Below are 26,721 nucleotides of genomic sequence, written 5' to 3'. Positions count from 1 at the left end.
TGAAATGGGGGATTTTGTCGGTAGGAAGTTTAATTCCCCAGCAATGACTTTGTGTAGAAGAAAATTGAGTGACATTTTAGCCAGAATTAATACTGTTGAATATGCGGTATGGGGTCCTGGTCCAGAAGCCCTTCCACCAAAGTTGCAGGTCCGCTTCTCCACTAAGAAATTATGGTTGTATATAGGGCGATATCAGAATTTAAAGTTTAAATATTCGATTTATTATTAAATTCATAACTCATTTTAATTATTGAATTTGCAATTAATATTGTAGTTTCGCTCCTCACAAGAGGCGTCGGGTTGTCTCACAAAGTCAAAAACAAACACTCACAAAAAAAATAAACAAATAATTAAAAAAAAATAACAAAACAAAACAAAAGCAAAGCGTTAGTTTACTAATGCAATGACCACTTTTAAATTCAATAGCATTCTCAGACTCTCGAATGAGAGGCTCTGAAACAGTGAAATATAATTAGGGGGTTGGATATTTTCTATCTCCTTTGTTCGCACACTGTCCATATATACTATTGGTATTTATCTGAACAAACAAAATCAATTGGGATACAGCTAATTAGGTAGGTACAATGCGCAATAGTGATATATAGGGCTCTCCTATTTTTTGTCACTAAATTGAAACATGGCTTTGCACCACAACCGTGACCCAACTCCTAAGTGCCAATCCTTATAGATTTGAGAGGGTAGGGACCCCTAAACTGCTTATAATGCTACCACTACGGATGCTTCATTTCATAAAATGTCCCTAGACTTCCATTTCTTCTTTTGTTGCTAATTTTTACCACATAGAATAAATTCAGTGCTAAAGTATATAAATCTCGCGTACAATCAGATAAAACTGATTTACAACAATAGATTAATTTTCAAAACAAGGTAGACAACACACTATAACAAATTGAACGATACTAGTTTTTTTTTACACTATCAGTTAAACATAAGTTAATTATATCCATCCATGTATTAGATTACAATGTAGTATCCTGAAGGTCAGTTTCGTAAATGCAGCTCAAGATTAGGCCACACCTAACCACAGTATTTTCCTTGTGTCAATATTTATATGCATGTGATCATGCAAACATAAAGATAGTGCTTAGTTTTTCTAGTATTTTGGATAGAATTTTTTATATATTGTTGCACACTAGCAGTTCCAACTAAAGTTAAGCTCACTGGCTGCTATCCAATATGGCATCAGCTGCACTTATTCTGTTGCTTCTCCTTGTCGTGCAATTGCCATATTCGAGAAGCTTGTCTTTACAAAGCAGTAGCCCACTTGAAAATCAAGAAAAAGACAATGTTGGGAAGTTAGAGGAATGGATATCTTTGAATGTGAAGCACTACAACAGAAAGAGAGCAGCAAGTTTGAAATGGATGCAAGAATCAGTCAGAAACAGAAAACAACAAGTTCCAGCTAGTAGCCTGGATCCAAAGCTTAGAAATGCGGAGATGAACAAAATGATAATCAGTGTGAGTCAAGACGGAAGTGGCAACTTTAAGACTATTAAAGAAGCTCTTGCTAGCATTCCTGTTTATAACAAGCGTCGGGTCATATTGGACATCAAACATGGAGTTTATTGGTATGTATTTGCTAATTCCTACTCTATCACTGTCACTGACGGTGTAAAAGATATATATACAATCAGATAATTAATAATTGAACTGCATTTAGATACATACACTAAAATATGGATTAGTAATATGAAACTGTAAATTGTTTTTAACTATTACGTTACTTAAAAATTAAATATTGAAAATAACTTTTGATAATAAGCATGAAGTGGTAACATAAGAAAAAAGTGTAACTCGTTTGTTACTGGTGGTAATTAAAACGATATTGATGGTGTAAAACTCTTTTATACTAGTAGTGTATATAACATAAATCCATCGTAAAAATAAAATAACTTGCTATGACCTATTAACCTATACCATAGTAGTAACTAATATCTTTAACCACTCAGCAAATATCAAATTTAAAACTATATTATGACGACGGTAAGTGAATAATTATAGGGAAAAGATTAACATTCCAAGAAGTTTGCCATTTGTGACATTTCGGGGGGATAGTAGCGATCCGCCGAGGATCACAGGCAATGACACAGCTGCGGCTGCTGGAACCGACGGCAGGCCATTGAAGACATTCCAAAGCGCTACTGTTTCTGTGGATGCTGATTATTTTGTGGCCACTAACGTCATTTTTGAGGTAAATCTCTATATTCTTGTCTATGGGTACTGTTTTTTTAAAGCTGTTGACTAGACCAATACGCATATGAAATTATGAATTAAGATATAATTCCCTGTGCATACAATAGGTTCATGATACTGTTATAAGGTCCATTTGTCACATGGATTTTGTTGGGTTCAATCAGTCCAAAGATATTCATAACATCATGTAATACTGTCCGTTTTTTGTCAAGCTCGCATGATCTTTTCTAAGAGGCCTCACATCATTAAAATTATTCCTATGTCTTTTAGGTAGTTTTTTAATCTTTTCAAATACAAATATGAGACTTTTATTCGGATCTCCGACATATTTTTTACAAGTTCTTAGGCGAAGGGGAAATTCTACTGCCATACAAAACATTCCAAAGGATAAAACAGAAATTGAAACAGCGTTAGCATATAAATATTGTTTATATTTAAATATATTAGTATCTCAATCAAAGACAAGGGGAAAATGCAGTTTGCAGGTCGTGCATTGACAAAGTTGTCCTCTGTATTTTGAGCATTTGTAATTGGAGCGCAATAAAAGTTAAATGTATCTTATTATTGGAAACGTTGACATAATTATAAAGTCACTATAGGAGATTGGCAATATATGTACTGCATTTGATAAAGAAAATTAAGGTACGTAGGGTTTTGTAGAATACAGCAGCACATGTGGTAGGGTCGGTGGGAGAACAAGCAGTGGCACTGAGAATATCGGGGAACAAGGCAGCATTTTACGACTGCAGTTTCTACGGAAGTCAAGACACCCTTTACGATCACAAGGGACTTCACTATTTCAATAATTGCTTCATCCAAGGCTCTGTTGATTTCATCTTCGGCTATGGCAGATCCCTCTATGAGGTCAGTTCATCTTTTCTCATTTTTCATAACTTATTACCCCACCGTCCTTCTCTATTGACGAAAAATGAGATGCAAATTTACATTTTCTTGCTAGTAATCAGGCCATTCCAAAGAAGTTGAGTAAATAAAACAACGATAAAAATTTACCCCCATCCGATGTTTACACCAGACCGTATAAAATTACCATAAGTTATTTATCCTTGTAACGAATGTGCTCAATTATTTACAGCTTGTATGGATGGTTGTTGTATATCGTTTCATAATGTATCGTATAGTACTGTATTGTATTGTACTATATCGTTTTGATATATACAATATTTGGATAGATTGTATTGTTTGTCATCGTTTCATGATGTCACGCGCCGACAATATGAAGAATAAACTTGCAATATTACAAATAAAAAGTAAGATACGAGGTAGAATTATTATATAAAAAGGTAGGGTAAATGATAAAATATGATTATTTAAGAATAAAGGTCAAGATGAGACCAAAAAAAATAACGTAACGATGCGACCACACCAAATACGTCATTCCATAAAGTGGCACTTTTCATTGTTCCATAATGACGAATTTAACGATACGATACAATAAAATTTAAACAGCAATCAAAACAAATATTATATTTTGAAGAATTAAGAGAGAGAGAGAGAGAGAGAGAGAGAGAGACAAAGAAGATGACATGCAGAGATAGAGCGAGAAGAGAAGAAGAAGACTCTGTTGTGGAACTGTTTCATTGAAGCTCAAAAAAGAAAAAGAAGTACACGTGACTAATATATACACTATCTATGCTTAGCCGTCACTAACTAATTAACCTCTCCACTAACTACTTACTTAACTGTCACGACCCAAAACTAACCCCTGTCGTGATGGCGCCTATCGTGGAACTAGGCAAGCCGACTCATTTCCAAAACAAACTGATATTTTCATTTTAAAGATAATTTCAAGGTTATTTAACATAAAACCTCCATTTAAAGAGTTCAAATCAAAGAAAAACAGAAGTGCGGAAAAAAAAAAAAGCCCGACATCTGGGTGTCGCTAGTCATGAGCATCTGCTACAATATGTCTAATAATATCAAGGCTAACTCAGCCTGAAAAATAGCTAAATACAACTAGAGGAAGATAAGAGGGAGAAGAGCAGGGGCTGCGATCGCCAGACAGCTACCTTGTTATCTCCAAGAAAATCTGCAACCAGAACACTCAATAACCGCTACCGTGTCCAGCTATACCTGAATTTGCACACAAGGTGCAGGGAGTAACGTGAGTACGCCAACTCAGTAAGTAACAACAATAAATAAAGACTGAGCAGTAGTGACGAGCAATAAAGCATATAACGTTCATATCAGGAAATCTCACTAAAATACCACATGCTTTTAAAATCAGGATTTGAATCAAACATCTCGTTTAAACCCAGTTCCAGTAAAAATCATTTAAAGATATTTTTCCAACAGTTTTTCAAACGAAGGCTCAATGCAAAAGTGAGCAAAAATGATAAAATCATAAATAGCCCCTCGGGCAAAACATCACTCATATACAGTCCCTCGGGAAAAACATCACAGTCACTCGTGCCACTCGGGCATACCTCACAATCACTCTTGTCACTCGGGCATACCTCACAATCACTCATGCCTCCCAGTCACTCGGCACTCGGCACTCGCACTCAGTAGGTACCTGCGCTCACTGGGGGATGTACAGACTCCGGAAGGGCTCCTTCAACCCAAGCGCTATAATCTGCACGGACAACTCACGTGCGATAATAATAAAGTATGCTGCAGGCGGGCAGCCCCGATCCACACTCATCCTCACCAATCAGGCCCTCGGCCTCACTCAGTCATAAGTATGCTGCAGGCGGGCAGCCCCGATCCACACTCATCCTCACAAATCAGGCCCCCGGCCTCACTCAGTCATAAGTAACTCAAGCCTCTCGGCCATTTCAGTAAAATAGGGCATTCGGCCCAAAACATTTATATGCATCAAAATAGAGTCATAAAATTGAGTTATGCGGTAAACAAGTATAAACATGACTGAGTATAGATTTTCAATTGAAAACAATGAGAGGATGGTAAGAAACAGCACCTAAGGGTCCAAACAGCATTGGCGCAAGGCCTAAACATGGCATTCAGCCCAATTTACAGAAATTCTTTCTAAAACATATAAGTATCAAATGGTTTCAACAAAGTATGCAACTTTACAGTTGCTACGGGACGGACCAAGTCACAAATCCCCAATGGTGCACTCCCACACGCCCGTCACCTAGCATGTACGTTACTAAAAATAGTAGAATGATACAAAATTCGGGGTTTCATACCCTCAGGACTAGATTTACAATCGTTACTTACCTCAACTCCCATCAAATCTCTAACCCGCAATGATCTTGCCTCTGGACTCGGCCTCCAAATGCTCCAAATCTATTCACAATCAGTATAATACTATCAATATACGCTAATGGAATGAATTCCACAAGAAAAGCTTCAAAATTAGACCAAGACCCGAAATTGGCTCAAAAATCGCTTGTGAGGCCCATATCTCGAAACCCGACAAAAGTTATAAAATCCGAAAGCCCATTCAACCACAAGTCTACCCATACCAATTTTACCAAAATTCGACCTCAACTTGACCCTCAAATCTACAAATCTTATTTCCAAATTTCTAAGTTCCAATCTCCTATTTACACCTCAAAATCATGTAATCTAGTCGGATTATTCGATGATAATTCAATATTATGGAGTAGAAATGATCACAAGGGACTTACCTCAAGTTTTCCTTGAAAATATATCAAAAATCGTCTCTCTTCAAGTTCCAATCTGTCAAAAATGACAAATGGGACGAAGTCCCTATTTTTATAATTCTGCCCAGACAACCTCGGTTCTGCCTCGATCTTGGCCTTCGATCTTGGTTCTCGATCCTAGGCCTTCAATCATGGCTCTCGATCCTAGGCCTCCGATCATGTCTTCGACCGTGACCCTCGACCCTGGGCTCGATCATGGCTTCGATCGTGGCCCTCGACTCTGGGCTCGATCATGACTTCGATCGTGTCCCTCGACCCTGGGCTCGATCATGGCTTCGATCATGGCTTTGATCGTGGCCCTCGACTCTCAGCTCGATCATGGCTTCGATTGTGGCCCTCGACTCTGGGCTCGATCATGGCTTCGATCGTGGCCCTCGACCCTGGGCTCGATTCTGAGAGATTTCTGGGCTCGAATCTAGTAGAAGAAATTTCCAACATAAGGAAATTGCAGCAGCTGTTGTAGTTCAATTTTTGATCTGTTAACCATCCGAAACTCACCTGAGGCCCTCGGGACCTCAACCAAATATACCAACAAGTCCTAAAATATCATACGAACTTAGTCGAATCCTCAAATCACCTCAAACAACGCTAAAACCGTGAATTACGCCCCAATTCAAGCCTAATGAACTTTGAAATTTCTAATTTCTACAAACAACTCCGGAACCTATCAAATCACGTCCGATTGACCTCAAATTTTGCACACAAGTCCTAAATGACATAACAGAGGTATTTCAATTTTCAGAATTGGATTCCGACCCCGATATCAAAAAGTCAACCCCCGGTTAAATTTCTCAAAAATAAAACTTTCCATTTCAAGCCTAATTCCTCTACGGACTTCCAAATAATATTCCGGACACGCTCTTAAGCCCAAAATCACCATACGGAGCTATTAAAATCATCAAAATTCAAATCTAAGGTCGTTTACACATAGGTCCATATCCGGTCCACTTTTCTAACTTAAAATCTTTAATTATGAGACTAAGTATCTCATTTCACTCCGAGTTCCGTCCGGACTCGAACAAACTAACTCGATATAACATAATATAGCTGAATAACATAAAAAGAAGTAGGAATGGGGAAAATAGGGTTATAACTCTCGAAACGACCGGCCGATTCGTTACATTAACAGACTAACCAACTCATAAATAATACAAAGTACAGCTCTTGCTTTAAGTTTTGTTACTCTCAACACTCCCCCTCAAAATAAGTGGTGCAAACACATTAAGCATCCCTAACTTGGAACAAAGATATCCGTGTTGAACTCTGGTGAGCCCTTTGGTTAGCAAATCTGTTGGTTGCTCTTTGGTGGAAATGTACTCAGTTCTTATCAGCCCCTTTTGTATTTTTTTCTCTTACAAAGTGGCAGTCAATCTCTATATGCGTGGCTCTCTCATGGAACACTGGATTGGCTGCTTTTTGCATTGCTGCTTTGCTGTCAATGTGAACCTCAACTGGAAGTTGCACCTCTATTCCAATTTCTTTGAATAGCCCCAAAATCCATGTTAACTCTGCAGTTGTAGAGGCTAGGCTCCTATATTCTTACTCAGCTGAGCTTCTAGATATGGTGCTTTATTTCTTAGACTTCCAAGATATTAGTGAATCACCAAACTTGACAAGAAAACCTGTTAAAGATTTGCGAGAATATGGACAAGTTGCCTAGTCAGCATCACAGTAGGTTGTGATCCTCTTGTCAGCTTTACTTGACAGAAGTACTCCTTGTCTAGGCTGGGTTTTTTACATACTTGACCACTTTTAGGGCAGCTTCAAAATGTGATATCTTTGGTTGATGCATGAATTGACTTAAGGTTTGCACATTGAATGCAATGTCTGGTCTTGTTATGGTTAAGTAGAGTAGCTTGCGTATAAGCCTTTGATAAGAGCTTGCATCAGACAGTAACTCATCCTCCCCCTGGCTTGGACTAGCCAGGTGATCATCAAACTTTTTTGTAATGAGCCTTGCATTTGTTTCAAGTGGTATATCTGTTGGCTTTGCTACTCCCAGTCCTAGCTCAGAGATAAGTTCTAGAGTGTATTTTCTCTGGTGCATTAAGATTCCCTACTTGGACTTAGCAAATTCAATCCCTAAGAAGTATCTTAACTCTCCTAGGTCCTTCATTTTGAAGGCCTACTGCAAAGAAGAATTGACTTCTCTAATCAATGCTAGATTGTTGTCGGTAATTAGCATATATTCAACATAAACTAAGATGAGTACAACAAGGTTACCTCCTGATCCTTTTATGAACAGAGAATGGTAGTGTTGACTCTGCATGAAACCAAACTATAACACAACCTCTGAAAGCTTTGCATTCCATTGTCTAGGGGCATGCTTGAGACCAAATAAGGATTTGATGAGTCTGCATACCTGCTGCTCCCCCTGACTCGCAAAGCCCTGAGACAGGTCTATGTAGATCTCATCATGAAGATCACCTTGGAGAAAAGCATTTGACACATCCATTTGATGAATGTGCCAGTGTTGTACAACATCAATAGAAAGAATTGTTTTGACTGTAACCATCTTGACAATAGGAGAGAAAGTCTCCTAATAGTCAATGCCTTCTCTCTGGCTATAGCCTTTGGCAACTAGCCTGACTTTGAACTTGTCAATTTCATCATATGCCTTGTACTTTATTTTGTACACCCATTTGCATCCAATGGGTTTCTTGTCAGTCGGTAAGGTCACAACATCCCATTTATGATTATCCTCTAAAGAAGCAATCTTAGATATCATAGCAGCCACCCATCTAGGGTCCTTGATTGTTTCAGCATAAGAGACAAGCTAAACCTCAGAAGAGGCAAAGGCAATGAAAGCCTGATGATGAGGAGACAGGTGAACATAGGACATATAGGTTGTTAGGCCATAGGGAGTGTGTTGATTAGCATGAAGAGAAACAAAGTCCTTCGTCCATAATGGTGGATGCTTGTCTCTGGCTGATCTCCTAAGGGCAGGAAAATCAACTTGAGAGACCTCAACACCTGGTGATGCAGCAGTTGGTAACGAACTTGCATTTGAGTCAGTGCTGCTAGGAGAAGAAGAGGTTGCATGTGGTAAGACTAAAGAGTCATGTGCAGCAGAGTTCTAGTTAGATCCTGCTGAAGCATCTTGAGCATACCATTTCTCAGTAATATGTGGTAAAACAGAAGAAGATGTATCAAGGAACACAAACTATTTGTGAGAGGAGAACTGCTAGAATGGAAAAATATCCTCCCTAAATGTTACATATGTTAACAAAAAAGGAGTTAGTTGACAAGTTAAGAAGAATGTATCCCTTTTAAGAAGAAGAGTAACTCGTGTGGACAGCAATGATAGCTTTTGGTTGGAGCTTATCAGTCTTATTGACAATCCTGGCATAACACAGACAACCTAGGACCCTGAGGTGCACAAGCAAAGGCTTTTTCCTATATAATAACTCATAAAGAGACCTGTGACCTAGCTGTGAAGAGGGCATCCTGTTTATGAGATAAGCAGTTGCCAACACACAGTGCCCCCAAAACTTTTAAGGAATGCAACCTTGAAACCTTAGAGCTCTACACACTTCTAGAATATGCCTATATTTTCTCTCAGCAACTCCATTTTGCTAAGGAGTATAAACACATGCTCTTTCATAGATAATGCCAAGGTTTTTGAACAAAGCATCACAAACAAAATTAACAAATTCAGATCCATTATCAATCCTAACACACTTAACTTATTTGTCAAACTGAGTTTTCACATACATCAGGAAATCATTTAGGATAACACACACATCTGACTTGAGTTTTAAAAGAAAAATCCAAGTCATTCTAGAGTAGTCATCCACTATAGTTAAGAAGTATCTATTACCATTAATAGTTGCAGTGTTATAGGGTCCCCATATATCCAAATGTAGCAAGTCAAAGGAAGCTGCACTTTTATTTGTACTACTAGGAAAAGGTAGTCTAGTCAGTCGAGCACGTGGACAAACAGAACAATCTTTTACAATAGAAATACAGCTCCCCTGCTTTATTGAAAATAGTTTGTTTAGAACTGAGGAAGTCACATGATCAAGTCTTTTGTACCATAGTTTGAGATCCATATTTTGTAGGTGTTCTCTTAGTGTACATATCCTCATTCTGTGTGGCTGCTAGTGATGTTTCTGCAGTATGCTTATTGGTAGTTGATGAGCTCCAAGAGGGTAATATGTAGAGACCTTTATCTTCTCGACCAATCGTCTTCACCCTCCCATTGAAGAGATCCTGAAATATGCAAAAATTGGGATAAAGGGCAACCAAACAATGCAGCTATTTGGTTACCTTTGATATCTCAAGTTAAACTTGAATTATGGTATATGAAGCACATTTTTTATAACACTCTTTTCTAAAATAGCACTAGTACCAACATGCTTAACATATGAAACATCATTATTAGGTAATAATACCTTCTTAGAGTAAGGAGGATCAACTGTATTAAATAAGGTTAACATGCTAAGGTCAGAGACCATATGATCAGTTGCACCTATGTCAATAATCCACTCTTGCACATTATCAGTAGCTAAGAATGCAGTACTTATACATGTAGCAATGGGAGTAGATGAGGAGCAGGATGCCTTATTGAGAAACTGAAGTATTTGATCATACTGATCCCTAGTAAAAGTTAATGGAACCTGTGGAAGTTCCTGATTCATTGATGCAGATGAAGTTGCAGCATTACCTGCAGTATTGCCCTCTGTAGTGTGCATGTGAGATGCTCCTAGAATGCATCATGTAGTCACACACATTTGAGGTGTGAAATTCTTTACAACATTGTTAGTCTCAAAAAATACATTGTAAGCATTACTAGCAGTGGTGGGTGCTCCCCCTTTCTTCTTGTACTTATAGTCAGGTGGATAGCCAATGATCTTATAACAGTTTTCTTTGCTATGTCCCTTAAACTTACAAAACTCACACTGTATGTTATAATTTTTCCTGAATTTCTGACTTCCAATTGGTTTAGAACTATAAAGTGTTGTAGATTCATAGTGACCAACATGTACATTAGGTAGAGGACCTAGAATACCAGATGTGGCTGCTATAACTCTCTGACTTTCATCACTAACTAGCATAGCATAAGCTTGATTTACAGAAGGTATTGGTTTCATCATAAGTATTTGGTTGTGTGCTTGTGAATAGGAATCATTCAAGCCCATGAGAAATTATTAAAGTTTCTGTTTGTGCAAATGCACAATGAAATCCCTAGACTTAACACAGTCACAACCATGACTAAGCACTAGTACCTCAGCTTCATCCCAAAGATTTTTAAGCTTGGAATAATAAACAGAGACAGAGGAGGTACCTTGACTGAGAGTAGCAATTACTTTGTGCAAGTTGTAGCATCAAGTGTCATTTACCTTATAAATCGCTCTTATAGATCCATCTATACTGCATGTGCATTGGTAGCATAAGTGATTCCACTAATTAGGTTTGGAGCAACTGCATTCATTAACCATGAAAGCACAATTGCATTGCACTTTTTCCACTGGTACCAATATTTTTCACGAAATCATTCCTTTTTCCATCTACCATCCACAATTTCGAGCTTATTCTGACCGAGCAAAGCAATTCTCATAGATCGATACCACATCGATAAATTGTCTGTGCCGGTGAGTTAAAAATAGATGAGAGAAATCCCAATGGTATCTGCATGAGCGAGATACGGAAGATAAGTAGCAGTGACTGTAACTCCTTCTTCAAAATCATCATCAGATGAGATTTGAGAATTATCAGTTGTAGTAGCTGTATTTCCTAGCTCCAAATCATCTACCGCCATTGTTAAGCAGATTAGGGCTTCGATGAAGAGAATGCGAAGCAGATGTTAGATCGAATCGATAATGAGCTACAATCCATAGCTCTTTGCTCTGATACTATGAAGAATTAAGAGAGAGAGAGAGAGAGACGAAAAAGATGACATGCAGAGATAGAGCGAGAAGAGAAGAAGAAGACTCTATTGTGCAACTGTTTCATTGAAGCTCAAAAAAGAAAATGAAGTACACGTAACTAATATATACACTATCTATGCTTAGTTGTCATCAACTAATTAACCTCTCTACTAACTACTTACTTAATAGACTAACCAACTCATAAATAATACAAAGTACAACTCTTGCTTTAAATTTTATTACTCTCAACATATTTAACGCAACAATACGATACAATAGGTAACAACCATCCAAACAAGTTGTTAGGCTCAAAACATAACATGATATGGGTGTGATTCGAATTATACTCTTTTTTTATGGGATGTGGAGAGGAACTGGGGTGTAAGAATTACTCATTAAATCATAAGTTAGTACTACCTCTGTTTCAATTTAGATGACACACTTTATTTATTAGTCCGTTCCATAAAGATTGACATATTTCTACAATTGAAAATAATTCAACTTTAAACTCTTCATTTTAGTCATTTTACCCTTAATAAGAATTTTTACAATCACACAAATGTCATGGCCCCACAAAGCTTTTACCCCTTAAGCTTTTAAGACCACAAATTTCAAAAGTCTTCTCTTTTTTCTTAAATTTTTTATCAAGTCAAACTAACTCATCTAAATTGAAACGGATGGAGTACTAATTATTAGCAAAGACTGATCAAGAATTTCAAGTCTAACACATGTAAAGTACTACTATGCTCCCCATCTTTTTGTAACGGTGAGTACAAACTTAATACTACTATTAATTTCTTTTTTCTTTTTTCTTTTTTCTTTGTCTTTTTAATGATATGAATAGAACTGCCACTTGAACTCGGTGGCAAAGAAAGTAGCGTCCCTGACAGCCCAAAAGCGAACAAATTCGTCAATATTAAGTGGATTCTCGTTCAAGAACAGCACCATAACAGGGACAGGTTCGGTTTATTTGGGAAGAGCCTGGGGTGATTATTCCAGAGTAATATTTTCTTACACTTACATGGACAAGATTGTTCTTCCCCTAGGATGGAGCGATTGGGGCAAAACAAGTCGAGACTCGTAAGTCTTTATTATTTTCTGGTTTTGTTGGTCTTTTAAATATCAAATTGGTTTGCCAAAGTATAAAAAACAATGTGAAAAATGGATGTAGGAGAGTTTACTACGGGGAGTACAGGTGCAGTGGACCAGGAGCCAACATGACAGGAAGAGTGCCGTGGGCACGAATACTCACCGATGAAGAGGCCACGCCTTTTATTGGCACCTATTATATTGATGGCAATTCTTGGCTCATACATCCCTAGTACTAGTAAATTTAACTTATCCTATATGTATCCACCACAAATTTTAAGTAGTACCTCTATTATGTGCATCACGTATGAACTTTCTTATTGCATCTACACGTTCACATCTCCGTTGTTGTTTATGTTGCGAGGCAAATAACGAATTTATTAATTTGAATAAAGAATACATTATGTACCGCATTTAATTTGTTGTAAAAGATGCATCTTATAATTTGATTATTTTCTCCAAAATGTTAGCCTCATGGTATTCCCTGCCCTGCTATTCGTATGATATGTTATTCTTCCAAGTTTACTTTTTTCCTGTAGATATACATGTTGAAGTATTAATTTTTGAAGTGCCCTTACCATATTGTTTCTGAAGGGGTTACATTGAGTACCAATAATTCTAGTACAGTTTTTTAAATCAGAATCACAACTTGTGGTCGTTCGAATGGTGTGAGAGGCTGAGTTATTGTAGCTTGATATTTCCATCGAGCTGCCTTCTTGAGTCAGTTACTGCGCTTATACGTCTTAATTCTCTTTAATTTGGGCTCTCATAACGTATTTGATATCAGCCTTTTGAACCAAATCCAAAAATATTTTGCTCAATTCTCAACGACAATTAATCAATCTACAGAGAGAAAGAGATCACGAAGGCAAAGAAGGAGAAGTTCAGAAGAGGAGCAGGAGAAGCCATAGGAGACTAGTATATTTAGGCTGCCCGTTCAATTGACATCACATTCAAATTCATATCATAAAAATTGGCCCTAAGATATGGACAAAGTTGGATATGACTAGGATCCGACTTCCATTTCTTGACAATGACACTAGGATCAGAGCATGAATAAAGAAAAGATTTACATAACATATACTAGCACTGTATATATATATACACTTGGAAATGTTTTGTCTCGCCTAATTAAGGCCAAATACAGCCCTGAGATATGATCTTCCAGCTAGGGACATCCTCAGCCTCAAATATCCAGCCATAATAGTAATAGTAATCCTTGTTACCAAAAACCAAACTAGTGTTACTATTATTGTTGTCTGCTTCTCCATCATCAGTAAACAGCACATCATCTGTTCCTTGCAAATTAATTTCCTTATGAGCTCTGACAATTAGTGCTTCTAGAAGCAACACTAGCGATGCCATTCTTTAATTTGCTAACAAATTGCTGTATCAAAAGACAGAAATAAATATATAGAGAGAGAGAGGGTACAGTTCTAAGTACAATTTCTTCCAATAGTGAAGGGGCTTTAATTTCCTTTCTTTCCAACAAAAAATTAATATACTATTACTACCTATAAGGTTTAATATAGGCTGCCAGAGTTGATCATCAGCACCTCAACTACTCATTTGGCAACACGAAAAGAATTTGGACTTTCATAATATATGTTTCTTTACCTACTTCAGTTAGATAAGTGCAAATCTGCTTTAACAATCCGTAACCAATTATTACCAAGCTAAGCTAGTAACTTGCAAGTGCCCCTTCTTGCATGTAAGTTTTACACTATAAATCTGCTACATGTAATCAATGGTTGATAACCTAGAAAATGAAACTAAAAATATATTGTTGCAGTGGAAATGTAGTTTCTTCTCCTAGCGCGCAGATTTGAGCCGCGTGGCATATGAAAGAATTTTAGAACTTAATTTAGTTTTTCCAAAGTACAAAAAAGAAAAGGTATATATAGAGGTTGAATTACCGCAATATTTCATAGAAACTTTATTGTAAAAATCCAAAGTATGAAAGTGGAAATAATTTGGTTTCATGCAAATCTTACCTTTGAAGCTGTAATAGTAGTTTCTGAGAGAGTTGGTCTATTCACGTATAACGTGAGATATATGAATCAATGGGAGTTCAACAACCCATCAGTAGCCCAATTTCATTAGTCTTTTTCGGCCTAAAGGTATTAAAAAAGTTTCAAAAATAGCCCAATTAGCTATAAGTACAGGAGACCTAATTCGATCACCTAACGTGTTAGTTGCTGATAAGCTTGATTTAAATAAAATTTCATTTTTCATGTACTTTTTTCATTTTCATCAGTATGCATTATCACCTTTTTTTGTAGAACTGCTACACATTTACCCTTCAATTTAGTATTTCTTTTAATAATAACCAAGTCTTCTTTTTAATATAGTTTCTGTCCATTTTGGCTAAGCCATTATAGCAGATTCATTCCTACTAAACTTAATTTGAAAGAGTCCATAGTCATCATGCAAAAGGAAATTCATATGAGGTAGACAATGCTAGCTAGCTTAACTGGAATTCTCCATTCCACTTATACTAATCTTGCACAATATTTCCAAGTTACTAATCACTAAAGATGTGATATATGGCCACTTAGCCAGGATAGATTGTGACTTTCAATAAGCATGCGCAGAAGTAATATCAAAGAGACGGCTGACATAGACAAGTTCCACTTTTTCAGCTTAAAGGGTTTGATGCAATGTGGATTTAACATATTTGTGGTTAAATTGGTAATTAGTCCAGATTGTGCCACAAGAGCTACATATAGGATTAGCTGGTTTCTTTTTATTAGCTGGCTGAAGACACCAAAAAGAATTGCCATCAATTGTCAGAATAAGAATAATGGACCGCGGGTAGAACAAAGGTATGATAAGAAAATAATATAACTTTTATACATTGACAAAGCGCAAAAGATTTTTTACACTAATACACCATCTAAAAATTACTACAAATACCTCCTAACCCTCTAAAAGACTTTTCCTCACATTGAAGTACGCAATAGCTAGGTACTCCTGGAGAGCAAATATAAAAGTTAATAAGCAAAAACAAAGAAGAAAAAAAAAATCATGACAAAGCGAGTTAGCATTCTATTGGGAATTATATCTAGAGCTAGCAGGCGAGACCAACAAGAATTGTGGTATATAAAGTAGTAATTACTCCGTCATCCTTAATTAAAGATCTCGAGTTTAAAATTTAAGTATAGAATCGCCTTTGTTAGAAAGCATTTAACCCGACGTAAGACTTTTTTATCTAAAACCAGTCACCTTAAAAAAAACTTGAGCGGGACAAGGAGGATTGTCATTGGGTGTGATTCTTGAAATGATCGAGACGACTATCAGCAAGACGCAAGGAATATACAATCTGTTTGAACTGACCCCACGTGAAAGGCCTGTAGATATTACTATTATTTGTAGGGATAATACTCTTATTCTTGATTTGAGGAGGAGCACTTATCCAAGCGTCAAGTGCAGGAGCCGCAAAATACATCATTGACATTCTCGTCTTCCATGAATTCATCGCCACCACCCTATGCCTCACGCTTGTAAATCTTCCATTCGTCAAAGCCTGCACCATTATTTTTCCCATTATTAGTCATTGAATTTTAGTTTTGATATATACATGAACATTAGAAATTAATTTTTTACACAATCAAATACGTATAAGATCATTTATACCATTAAAAAAAAATTGACATACATTAATCAATAATTATTTATTATACTGTCAGCGTATATGCAGACCTGAAAGGAGTCCCCGACGAAAACAAAGAACTCATTGGGGTCCGGAGGAACGGGGATCCAGAAACCGTCATGGGAACAGATTTGAAGGCCATTAACGTCATTTGATCGAAGGATGGTCAATATCTGAGGGTCAGTATGCTCTCCAAATCCAATTCTTGATTTTGATCCAACGGTAGGGAGAGGAGAGATGTGGAGTCGTCGATCTTCTTCTACTGGTGATGGGTCCCAATTATGATTGAATTCTTGTTGATGATTAGGTGCAGTGAGTGGTGGATAGTGATTGATCCTGAAGCAAGAGTCATTCTGGGAATCACTTATGAGTTTGCTAAAAATAGACTTGTCTTGGATCCTTAAACCTTCCGCCACCAATTCAAGAATGTCGCAAGCCAGATTCTTAACTGCACTTACGTAATCGTTTGCCACGCAGCTGCAAAATTTACAAGACAAATTGCATATTGACATCAGCTCAAGTACCCAAGAACAAACCGCTACCTCTACTTAATCGCTAAGTAGTTAGATATTATAAGTATTAAACCAATAAAATTAAATCAAATAAAAAACTTCTGACTTTTTCTTGTTAGGTGGTCCTAGGCCTAAGACGTATATGAAAATTTTCCATTACATTATTTTTATTAGCATTGACTTATCCTGTTTCCCGATAGTTACTAGTATTATATTAATATACATTATTCTTGTCAACGCCAAAAAATAAAAGAAAAAAACAGTAAGTAGGAGTATATTTTAGTAATAAAAAATTTCTATTAGAAGAAAACAACAAGTCTAACATATAGATATATATAAAAAAGAAACATATGCTGCAAGTTTGCAGTTGACAGTGCAACTGTTTGGGGATTAGGAAGATGATAATTTGATACACCTAAAATTCGAAAAAAAAAGGTGGTCTGGTCGTGTCTATGTACTTAGCATGCTACTATCTGAAAAGTTTTTTCCATCCAACTAAGGTTACTATATTGACCTAAAAATGGGGTCCATGCACGTACGTGTAAACATATATTTGACTTGAATTATAAACACTTATCAATGGCCTTTCGCTGGTCAATAGTCAGCTGCTAGCTAGCACACAATAAGCATTAGGTAACAGAGATATTTTAATTAATACCTGACAACCTATCTGTTTCTCTGAAAACTGAAAAGGAGTTGCCATCCTTATAAAAAATTACTATTTTTTAGCCTGTTTCCAGGTAACCATTAATTTGATTAGCCTCAAAATAACTAACAAAGTAACAATACGGCTGATGAGATTCCCACTACAGACATTTTATCTTTTTGCTACAATATTTAAAATTGTAGATAGTTTTGATGAAAAGTTTGCTACAGTTTGAGAAGACTTATTAATGTCTCCTCGAAAAATATCTTCAAGAAAGAAGTAAATATTCTTTTCCTCCAGCTTACATATTGATGATGTAACCGGACCAAATTGTATAATATTGTATTACGTGAACATGAGATGAACAATACGAAAATGCGACTTAATTCATAATACTTGGCATGTATACTAAAAATAGATGTTCACTTTTATTTGGCACTTACGCATATCAAGAGAAGACAATAAATTTTTTCTGTTTTGCCCGCGGTATTTATTACCATTTCAAATCATTTTCTCAAATCCAATAAAATATGCATCAATTAATATGGGTAACATGGTAAATTGTGCATTTCATTTATTATTTCTTAAGGGGCGTGAAAAGTCAAAACGTGTCAAGTAAAAGTGAGCGGATGGAGTATTATATAAATACCCACTCGATTTAGTTAAGTGGGGCAAGCATACTAATCAGAAGAACAAATTACGCTTTGTTTCCATGACTTAGACTTAGTCCAATGAACAAAGCTGTAGAAGCTACGCGTTTCATCAGCTTGGTTTATCTACATGCCCGTTGAATTAATGTGCATATGTGATATCAAGGTCTTGTAAAATCAAATCAGAAATGTGATTATTCTTGAAGGAGAAAAGGTAAAAATAAAACTCAAGGCGTAAGACAAAGTGGCTGTCAATCAAGTACGAAGTATTAGAGCTAATTATGATGAACCAGTTACAATTTGGGTTATGGAACAGCTCGTGGAAAATATAATAAAGTAATAAAAACATATTTTTCTAACCGTTTAAATTTTTATATGATAGGTCCTAAATTCAAATCTCGACACCCATTATAAAAAAGAATCTTCTTATGTTTGACTCATGAAAAGAATCAAGCTTGCTCGCATGTAAACTGTGCAGAAGATATAATTAAATAAATCTATTAACTTTTAGATAAAATTATAACACCGAAATAAATTACCTGAAGGTATAAGGGTCTTTAGAGATGGTTTTGGAGCGTTGAGAAAGCGAAAGAGGATTGGCTTCCAAGAGAATATACTCGAGATCACCTTTATCGCCATTGAAGCCAATATTTTTGCAACCATATCCAAACGGAGTTGCAGGTCCAGCACGTCGCTTCTGAGAAACCGGACGTGAAAAGAAGTCCACGGCTTCCCTTTCCATTCTTGCAATTACCTTCTTGTGAACACCGTGGTTTGTTACCTTGAAAAAACCGTAATCTTCGCATGCTTTCACTATCATCTCAGACGCCTTGGACTTCTCCTCAGACAAATCAATTGTTGGAATCCCGAAAGGTGTGGGTTTTTTGTTACCACGCCTCAGTGTATTTGGAGTCGCCACTACCATTTTTTTTTTTTTATAGGAAGAGAAAAGATGATGGCTAGAATTAAAGTGTGGTATTATAAGCTTAATAAGTTGCCTTTGGATAAGTATATGACTTTGAAGAGTGATATAATGGAAGAGTTGATATAGAATGCTCTATTGCTCTAAGCTCTCTCGGACACGCCTATAAATAGATTGGAAAGATGGAAACGAGGGAATTAGCCAATTAGGAGAGGGACCCTCGAAAGGGTATAAAAGGACTAAAAAAAAGAGAGGAACAAGAAAAGGTGAAGTGGGGGCCGTAGGACTAGGAGAAGGGGAGCGTGGGGGTGTTGCCACGACCTTTGACAAACTTTATTTACTGCTTCATTATTATTCAATTTTTTTTAAAATGTGGTCCGCAGCAAAACTTGTACGTAACTTATCTTTTGTTCTTCATTTAAATTTGATGTATTTCTAGGCAAACTTTATTTTGTTCAAGACAAGGGAAAACGGTTGACCCCAACGCCCATATAAGTGAACTTTAAAGACAATGGTATCGCACGTGTATCAAAGAGACTAAATAGCAGTCTATTGCTTTGAAAATGAAAAAATGCATATCCCCCATGTTCCAATAGGACCACTACTAACAGGAGGAAAGTTTGAAGTTAGCACCCTAACTATATTTGGATACGGAAATTGGTGAAACTTCTGGTCAGGAATATTTCCGTCTAATGAGTCAAGTATATTGTTGTATATCATTCTAAATTAGTCCGATCAGTAAAGTTTGAATCTTATGATCAAATAAAAAAATAATGGATTTCATCGCACCAACTCTCATCTCTCAAAAATCTTATTTTACTAGCATACACGGTCAAGGATGGAGCTAGAGCATAGGTAGTATCCAAAGTTCACACTTTATATTTGAAATTCATGGAATAAGTTTAAATTACTAATTTAGAAGTCGTAACTTAAAAGGATTAAATATGAATACATAAATTTTAAATTGTAGCTCCGTCTTGTTCATAGTCCACGCTCAATTCAAAATGATTAAAAAAACTATTAAGGTGTGCGGGGAAAGGGAACAGGGGAAATGGTGAAAGGACGTGGTGATCCATAGGTAGGGGAATGGGAAAATGTATGGATGGGGAAGGGCGGCAAATGGCGGCATTAGGTGAGGGGATGACAATTAAATTTTGGGCCAACCCCTTCTCTGGCTTTGCTGAGACTTTTACAATTGATTTGAGAGCAAATTAAAAATGTGTGCCAGCGGCCATTTGTTTCTTCTGATTGGATTCTTGTGTTCAACACGTTATAATTGACGCGTAATTGCTTACTTTTTTCATGAAATTATTTACGCGGATTTTGACTTCTACTACTTTTTTCTAAATCGCTTCTTCGGTTCTTCCCTCGAAATTTTCCCTCTTTATATGTCGACTAAGATTATTTTATGAGCTATTTATTGCAAAATTTCACGTATACATGTTCATATACTCGATTTATTTAGAGCTTATTTGGATTAGCTAATTAATCTACTGTAGCTGATAAGAATTAAAAACTAAAATTTTTTCTTTTAAATGGTAAACGTGATTTTATTTTATAAATAAGCCGTAACATGCATATTAAATAATTGATATGTGTGATATTTCGAAACTTACAAAAAAATATTAGAAATAAAATGATAAATGACTTAGATAAACCAAAAGTACTTATAACTTTAAGCCATAAATAGTTAAGGACAACCTATGACTTGTGACTGATTCTGTTTATTATATAACTTATCAAAAGCATAATAAGCCAAAAAATAATTACATTCTTTTTTTACTGTCTTTTGTCAATTTATTCTGTTATTAAATGAGAACCTAATTAATGAGAAACATATCTATCTGTTAACCAAAAGATGTTCCCCTTAAAGCCTTGAAGGGGCTTTTCTAAAATAAACTTTTGTAGAAATGCGTCTTAGTCACGGATAACCCTCTTTATGTCCCCTTACGACTTTCTAAGTTTATAATTACCCAATTTTCTTCCTGGATTATTTAATGGTGGAGGTGGAACCGTAGAAGTAACTAACTACTCTTAAGTCTTAATGTTTTAATTTGTTAATCAAAATATAAGAATTATTTTGCAATTTTAGTATTTTACGCAACTGTAGAATTTTCGTTACAAGACTGTCTGCATTTGATACTTAGAATGTGAATATTGTTATGAAAATAATTATATTGTAGATGTTCATTTATTACTCCGCTATAGATAATCTTCCTGAAGAAGATTATCCGTTTGGTACTCTATTGAAGTTTATTTACAAGCAGCTGAGCAACTCAATGAAATGATTTGCACCAGTTTTTTATTAAACATGCAGGTTGCAAGCAGCTTATGCAGACAACTTACAAGCAATTCAAGAAAAACCTCGCAGTTGTTTTCTTTCTTCTATAAATAGAGAAGTTTTCACTTCATTATGTACATCAGTTTGAAATTGAATAATATATCAATCTATACTTGTTTTCGGTTTATTTACTTTACAGTTTTTATTTTATAACACGTTATCAGCACGAACTCTGTCATTTTGAACACTTACTTCGAATTTAAATTTCTATTTCAGTGTTCATCTCCGATATAAGGCGACGCTCTTACGTTCGTGATTAGATCTTGTTCATTCTGAGCATCATAAAGCAAATTATATACTTGAGGTAGTGAGTTTTTCTTGTTAATAGTAGCGATGTAGATATCACTTACGTCTAGAGTGGCCAAATTTGTATAAAGTAATTTGAGCTTTTTGCTTATATTTGGTTTAATATCTTTATCATCAATTGCTCATTTATGTGCTATGTATACAGTACTTATTTTCATTTTCATTTTCATTTTCATCCTAATTATCTTAATAAATGATTACAAAGTGTATAACATTGTTAAATTCACTTAAACTCCAGCAGAATTTGCAAGAAATATACAACCATCAGAAGTGGTTGTGTTTCGTATATCTCATTGTAACTAAATTTGGTAAACCAACAGAAAGGGTATATGCCTATGACCACTAGAAGTGATAATTTAGGCTTGCTATGGTTACAATAAAGATAAGTTATAGAAAAAAAATTTATATTACATACATACCTCAATTTGCTCCTGAAGTAGCAAATATATTAAAAGAGGTCAAACGCCATCACAATTTAATGTAGTTATTGCAAGTTCAAATAATTATATTCCATCTCTTGAAGGAAGAGAACTTTTGATAATATTAATCCATTCCGTGAAGTGAATGTGACAATATTAATAAAGCTTGTAAATATGAACGCGTTCTTAATGTAAATATATTACGATTCACCTCCAGAAGAGGTATTATGATTGAGAGAATATATACTCAATATTTTATATTTTAAATTTGCTCCTGAAATAGTAAAACAATTGAATTTTTCTCCTGAAGTAGGAAAATAATATGAAATTGTGTCTTTCTCTGCTTAAACAAAATAATTAGCTATTCAAAGTTATTTTTGAAGCACATTTTCATTCCAGAGAGTGAATGAAGAAATACCACAACTCGCCTCCTGAAGAGCTAGATTAACAGAGGATATAAATATTATTTTTGTGCCATAAAGATCATTGCAGCATGTACTTGTTGTACGTAAAACATCTTGGATAATTTTATTAAGTATCATTCTAAGGCAAAAGCATTCTTGCAGAATACTTTCTACTACAACCACATTAATATATTATGGTTAGTTATTGAGTCCCCCGAAGGAAATAATAGTTCGTGTATTTTTCCTTAAAGGATGCAATGACTATGTGGTTGCCGAATTTATACAAAATATTCAGATGTTATGGGATTACTCCTTGAAGGAGATTTTGTCACAACGATAGTGGTAGAAATATTGAAATTCTTAATTTTCTTTATTTATAAATTTAGATTTGACTTTATTTTGTTCATTTGATTATGATTTTCTCTCATGACACCATAAGTGTCTAAGCAAATTTGGTAGTACAAAATTTATCAAAAGCTCCCGAAGAGCTAACTGTTTGTCTAGAAGACACATGACACAAGTAGTGTCTGAATGATATTTGATTGTGGACAATAAATTGAAGGCTCCCGAAGAGCTTATTTGTCATTGTTGTGGTCAAAATATATGTTATGATAAACCCGAAGTTTACTAATATAAATGACAATCATACTGAGACTACAAATGCTTGAAAGATTGAAAATCTTCATGTTTCCACAATCATAGGGTATAAATATGTATGTGAGAAGTTACCCGCCTTATTTTTCAATTTGTACTACATCACGTAGTAGTCACAGTAAACTAAAAAATTTTACTGAGGCAAAAGTAGCTACAGAAAATTAGAAATTTACTGGTATAAAAGTAGCCATAGTAAATTGGAAGTTTACTGATATAAAAGTTTATGCCATCGTAAATCAGAAATTTACTAAAAGATAGCACATGCCATAATAAATTGCAAGTTTTTATTTGCCATCTGGTTTAAACATGATGAGCTAATTGAGAATTCTCATAAGCATATATTGAAGAACTAGAAGATTCTTCAAGAATTCTCCTGTGTTTCTTGTTCTCATAATAAATTGATTATGCCAGTTAAAGTTGGGACTACGACCCCTGAATTCTGGAATATATAAAAGGTAAATATGAGCTCATTCACCTATTATGTGAACCACTTATAAATGCATATATGAGATGGTTACATGTGAGTTTATTGTCAACCTGCAGTTTGGCATTTGAAATTGCTTTTCTCAATTAAGAGCATGATTTTCAGATTATGAAATCAAGACAGTTCATCTTGATAACGCTGTTTTATATCCAAGTTGGTTTAGCATTGAATACCTCCTATTAATGGCTAAACTATTGCTTATGAGAACAAAGCTTCATATGTTGGTATAAGATTTTCTAAATTACATACAACAACACTTGTATGCATTAGACCGACAAATATATTATAAGTCTTCCCCTCACAATTGGTTTAGGATCAGAAACTAAATATTTTTACTATATAATAACTTTTGATGCGTAGTATATGATTAATATTTCTACAACAAAGCACAAAGATAGGATTCCCAAAGAAGATTTGGGATATATGTTAATTTTTCTAACATTAGAGGGATAGAATAAGCAGTTGAAAAATATGTTATATGAATCGAATTATCATTAACGTGATCCTCATTCAGAAGATACTTCAATTCAAATGCCATAAGCATTTGTTGATCCAAAATAAAATATCATATTTCAGCTGCAAATGCTCTTATTAAAATTAAAGTCCCTGAAGGATAGAGTTTACTGTTCGCATGAAGCGTGGTAGACCAATCGGTTCCAAAGGTAACAGTCCTTGAAAAGGATAGAAGCAAATGATCAAAATGATCATAATAAGGACGAAATAAGCTCTAGAAGAGCCCATGACATAACATTTCATGAAATTCCAGAAGAAGTTTATGTACCTGAAAATAAAGAAAGTGATGATATCTCAATAAGTTATGTCGCTTGCGAACCGATACGAAATGATCGTTGACGATATATTTGATACAATATAGTGCACAATATTGTAAAAGATTGTGAGGATCGGACCTACAGTCCAAACACCTGAAGATGTCATGCAATTTAAATGCAAGTCATAACCTACATAACTCATTTGATTAAATTTCTATAAAAATCCCCGAAGGATATAAAATACCTGAAGCATATAGTTCAAAGTCTCGAGAAATGTACTCGATCATATTGCAAAGGTCTTTGTACGGTTTAAAGGAATCTGGGCGCATGTGGTATAATCGCCTCAGTGAATATTTGCTGAAAGAAGGTTACATAAGTGATGTTATTTGTCCATGTACTTTTATAATGAAAATGTCATTAGAATTTGTTATACTTATTATTTATGTTGATGACATAAATATTGTTGGAACTCCAAAAGAGCTTCAAAAGGAAATTGAATATCTTGGGAAGACAAAACTTTGTCTTGGTCTGCAAATTGAACATTTAGCAGACGAGATTTTTATCCATCAATCTGCCTATACAAAAAGGGTCTTAAAACGTTTTTACATGGACAAAATGCATCAATTGAGTACACCAATGATTGTTCGATCACTTGAAGTGAATAAGAACCCGTTTCGACCTCTAGAAGAGGATGAGAAACTCATTGATCCTGAAATACCCTATCTTAGTGCAATTGGTGCACTTATATATCTTGCTAATGCTACAAGGCCTAAAATAACATTTTCTGTTAATTTACTAGCAAGATATAGCTCTTCTCCTACACGGAGACATTGGAATGAGATTAAGCATTGGAATGCTACATGGTTATGCAAATGCAGGTTATATATCTGATCCCCACAAAGCTTGGTCTCAAACCGGGTACGTGTTTACATGTGGAGGTATTGTCATATCATGACACTCCACAAAGTAATTTATTGTTGCTACTTCTTCAAATCATGTTGAGATAATAGCTATTCATGAAGTGAGTAGGGAATGCGTATGGTTGAGATCAGTGATTCATTTTATTCAAGAAAAATGATGACATCGATGTGCAACAAATTCGTTCAAGTGACAATCCAGCAAATTTGTTCACTAAATCTTTGCCAACTTTAACTTTTGAAAAGACGGTATACAAGATTGGAATGCGGAGACTCGAATATTTGAAATAAGATTTTTATTTGGGGGAGTGAAATACGTGTTGTACTCTTTTTTTTTCTAAGGTTTTTCCCATGTGGTTTTTCTTGTAAGGTTTTTAATGAGGCAGCTAAAAATGCGTATTACTAAATATATGTGGTCTTTTTGCTTCACTAGGATTTTTTCCACTAGATTTTTTCTAGTAAGGTTTTAACGAGGCACTATCTTTTAATGAACATCCAAGGGGGAGTGTTATGAAAATAATTATATTATGAATATTCATTTATTATTCCGCTATAGATAATCTTCCTTAAGAAGATTATCTGTTTGGTACTCTATTGAATTTTATCTACAAGCAGCTGATACAGGCAGGTTGCAAGCAACTCAATGAAATAATTTGCAGTAGCTTCTTATTAAACAGGCAGGTTGCAAGCAGCTCGTGCAGACAGCTTACAAGCATCTCAAGAAAAGCCTCGCAATTGCTTCCTTTCTTCTATAAATAGAGGCGTTTTCATCTCATTATGTACATCAGTTTGGAATTGAATAATATATCAATCTCTCTATATATACTTATTTTCGTTTTATTTACTTTACAATTTTTATTTTATAACAAATATCACATATTCGGTACATATAAGTTTTAATCGATTCATTACTATGGCTCTATATGTAAAAAGGTAATCCGACACACAAAGCATCTTATATTTACACAGGTTCGGAAAAGAGCCGCACTTCTAACGTTGTAATGGATAGGGGCGGAGCTAAAAGTTCATATATGGGTTCGGCTGAACCAAACAACTTTTGCTCGAACAATATATTTATGTTTAAAAAATTATTTAGTATGTACAAATATTGAATTTAGAACCCCAGTTATTAACACTTGAAATCGTCGTTTTAAAATTTAGAACCCATAAAGTTAAAAGTTTTACTCTGCCTCTAGTAATAAAGACAACATACCTTAATGC

General features: G+C 35.4%; 2 protein-coding genes across 2 annotated transcripts; one reads left to right on the top strand and one right to left on the bottom strand.

Moving 5' to 3' along the window:
* The first annotated feature begins 1,102 nt into the window (after positions 1-1,102).
* On the top strand, positions 1,103-13,135 carry LOC107794007 (putative pectinesterase 53). The gene is made up of 5 exons (XM_016616454.2): positions 1,103-1,589; positions 2,023-2,212; positions 2,875-3,078; positions 12,579-12,814; positions 12,906-13,135. Exons 1-5 carry the CDS (start codon positions 1,198-1,200, stop codon positions 13,054-13,056), a joined length of 1,173 nt encoding a protein of 390 aa, XP_016471940.1. The 5' UTR covers positions 1,103-1,197; the 3' UTR covers positions 13,057-13,135.
* A 2,516-nt stretch (positions 13,136-15,651) lies between these two features.
* LOC107794008 (gibberellin 2-beta-dioxygenase 2) lies at positions 15,652-19,355 on the bottom strand. The gene is made up of 3 exons (XM_016616455.2): positions 18,823-19,355; positions 16,526-16,952; positions 15,652-16,349 (listed from the first exon to the last, which is right to left on the bottom strand). The coding sequence occupies exons 1-3, from the start codon at positions 19,206-19,208 to the stop codon at positions 16,083-16,085; spliced, it is 1,080 nt and encodes a 359-aa protein (XP_016471941.1). The 5' UTR covers positions 19,209-19,355; the 3' UTR covers positions 15,652-16,082.
* Positions 19,356-26,721: the final 7,366 nt, after the last annotated feature.

Source organism: Nicotiana tabacum, chromosome 19 (genome assembly GCF_000715075.1).
Source record: "Nicotiana tabacum cultivar K326 chromosome 19, ASM71507v2, whole genome shotgun sequence".
NCBI classification, from domain to species: domain Eukaryota; kingdom Viridiplantae; phylum Streptophyta; class Magnoliopsida; order Solanales; family Solanaceae; genus Nicotiana; species Nicotiana tabacum.
The sequence above is the reverse complement of the archived record's forward strand: the minus strand, read 5'-3'. Positions and strand labels throughout refer to the sequence as shown.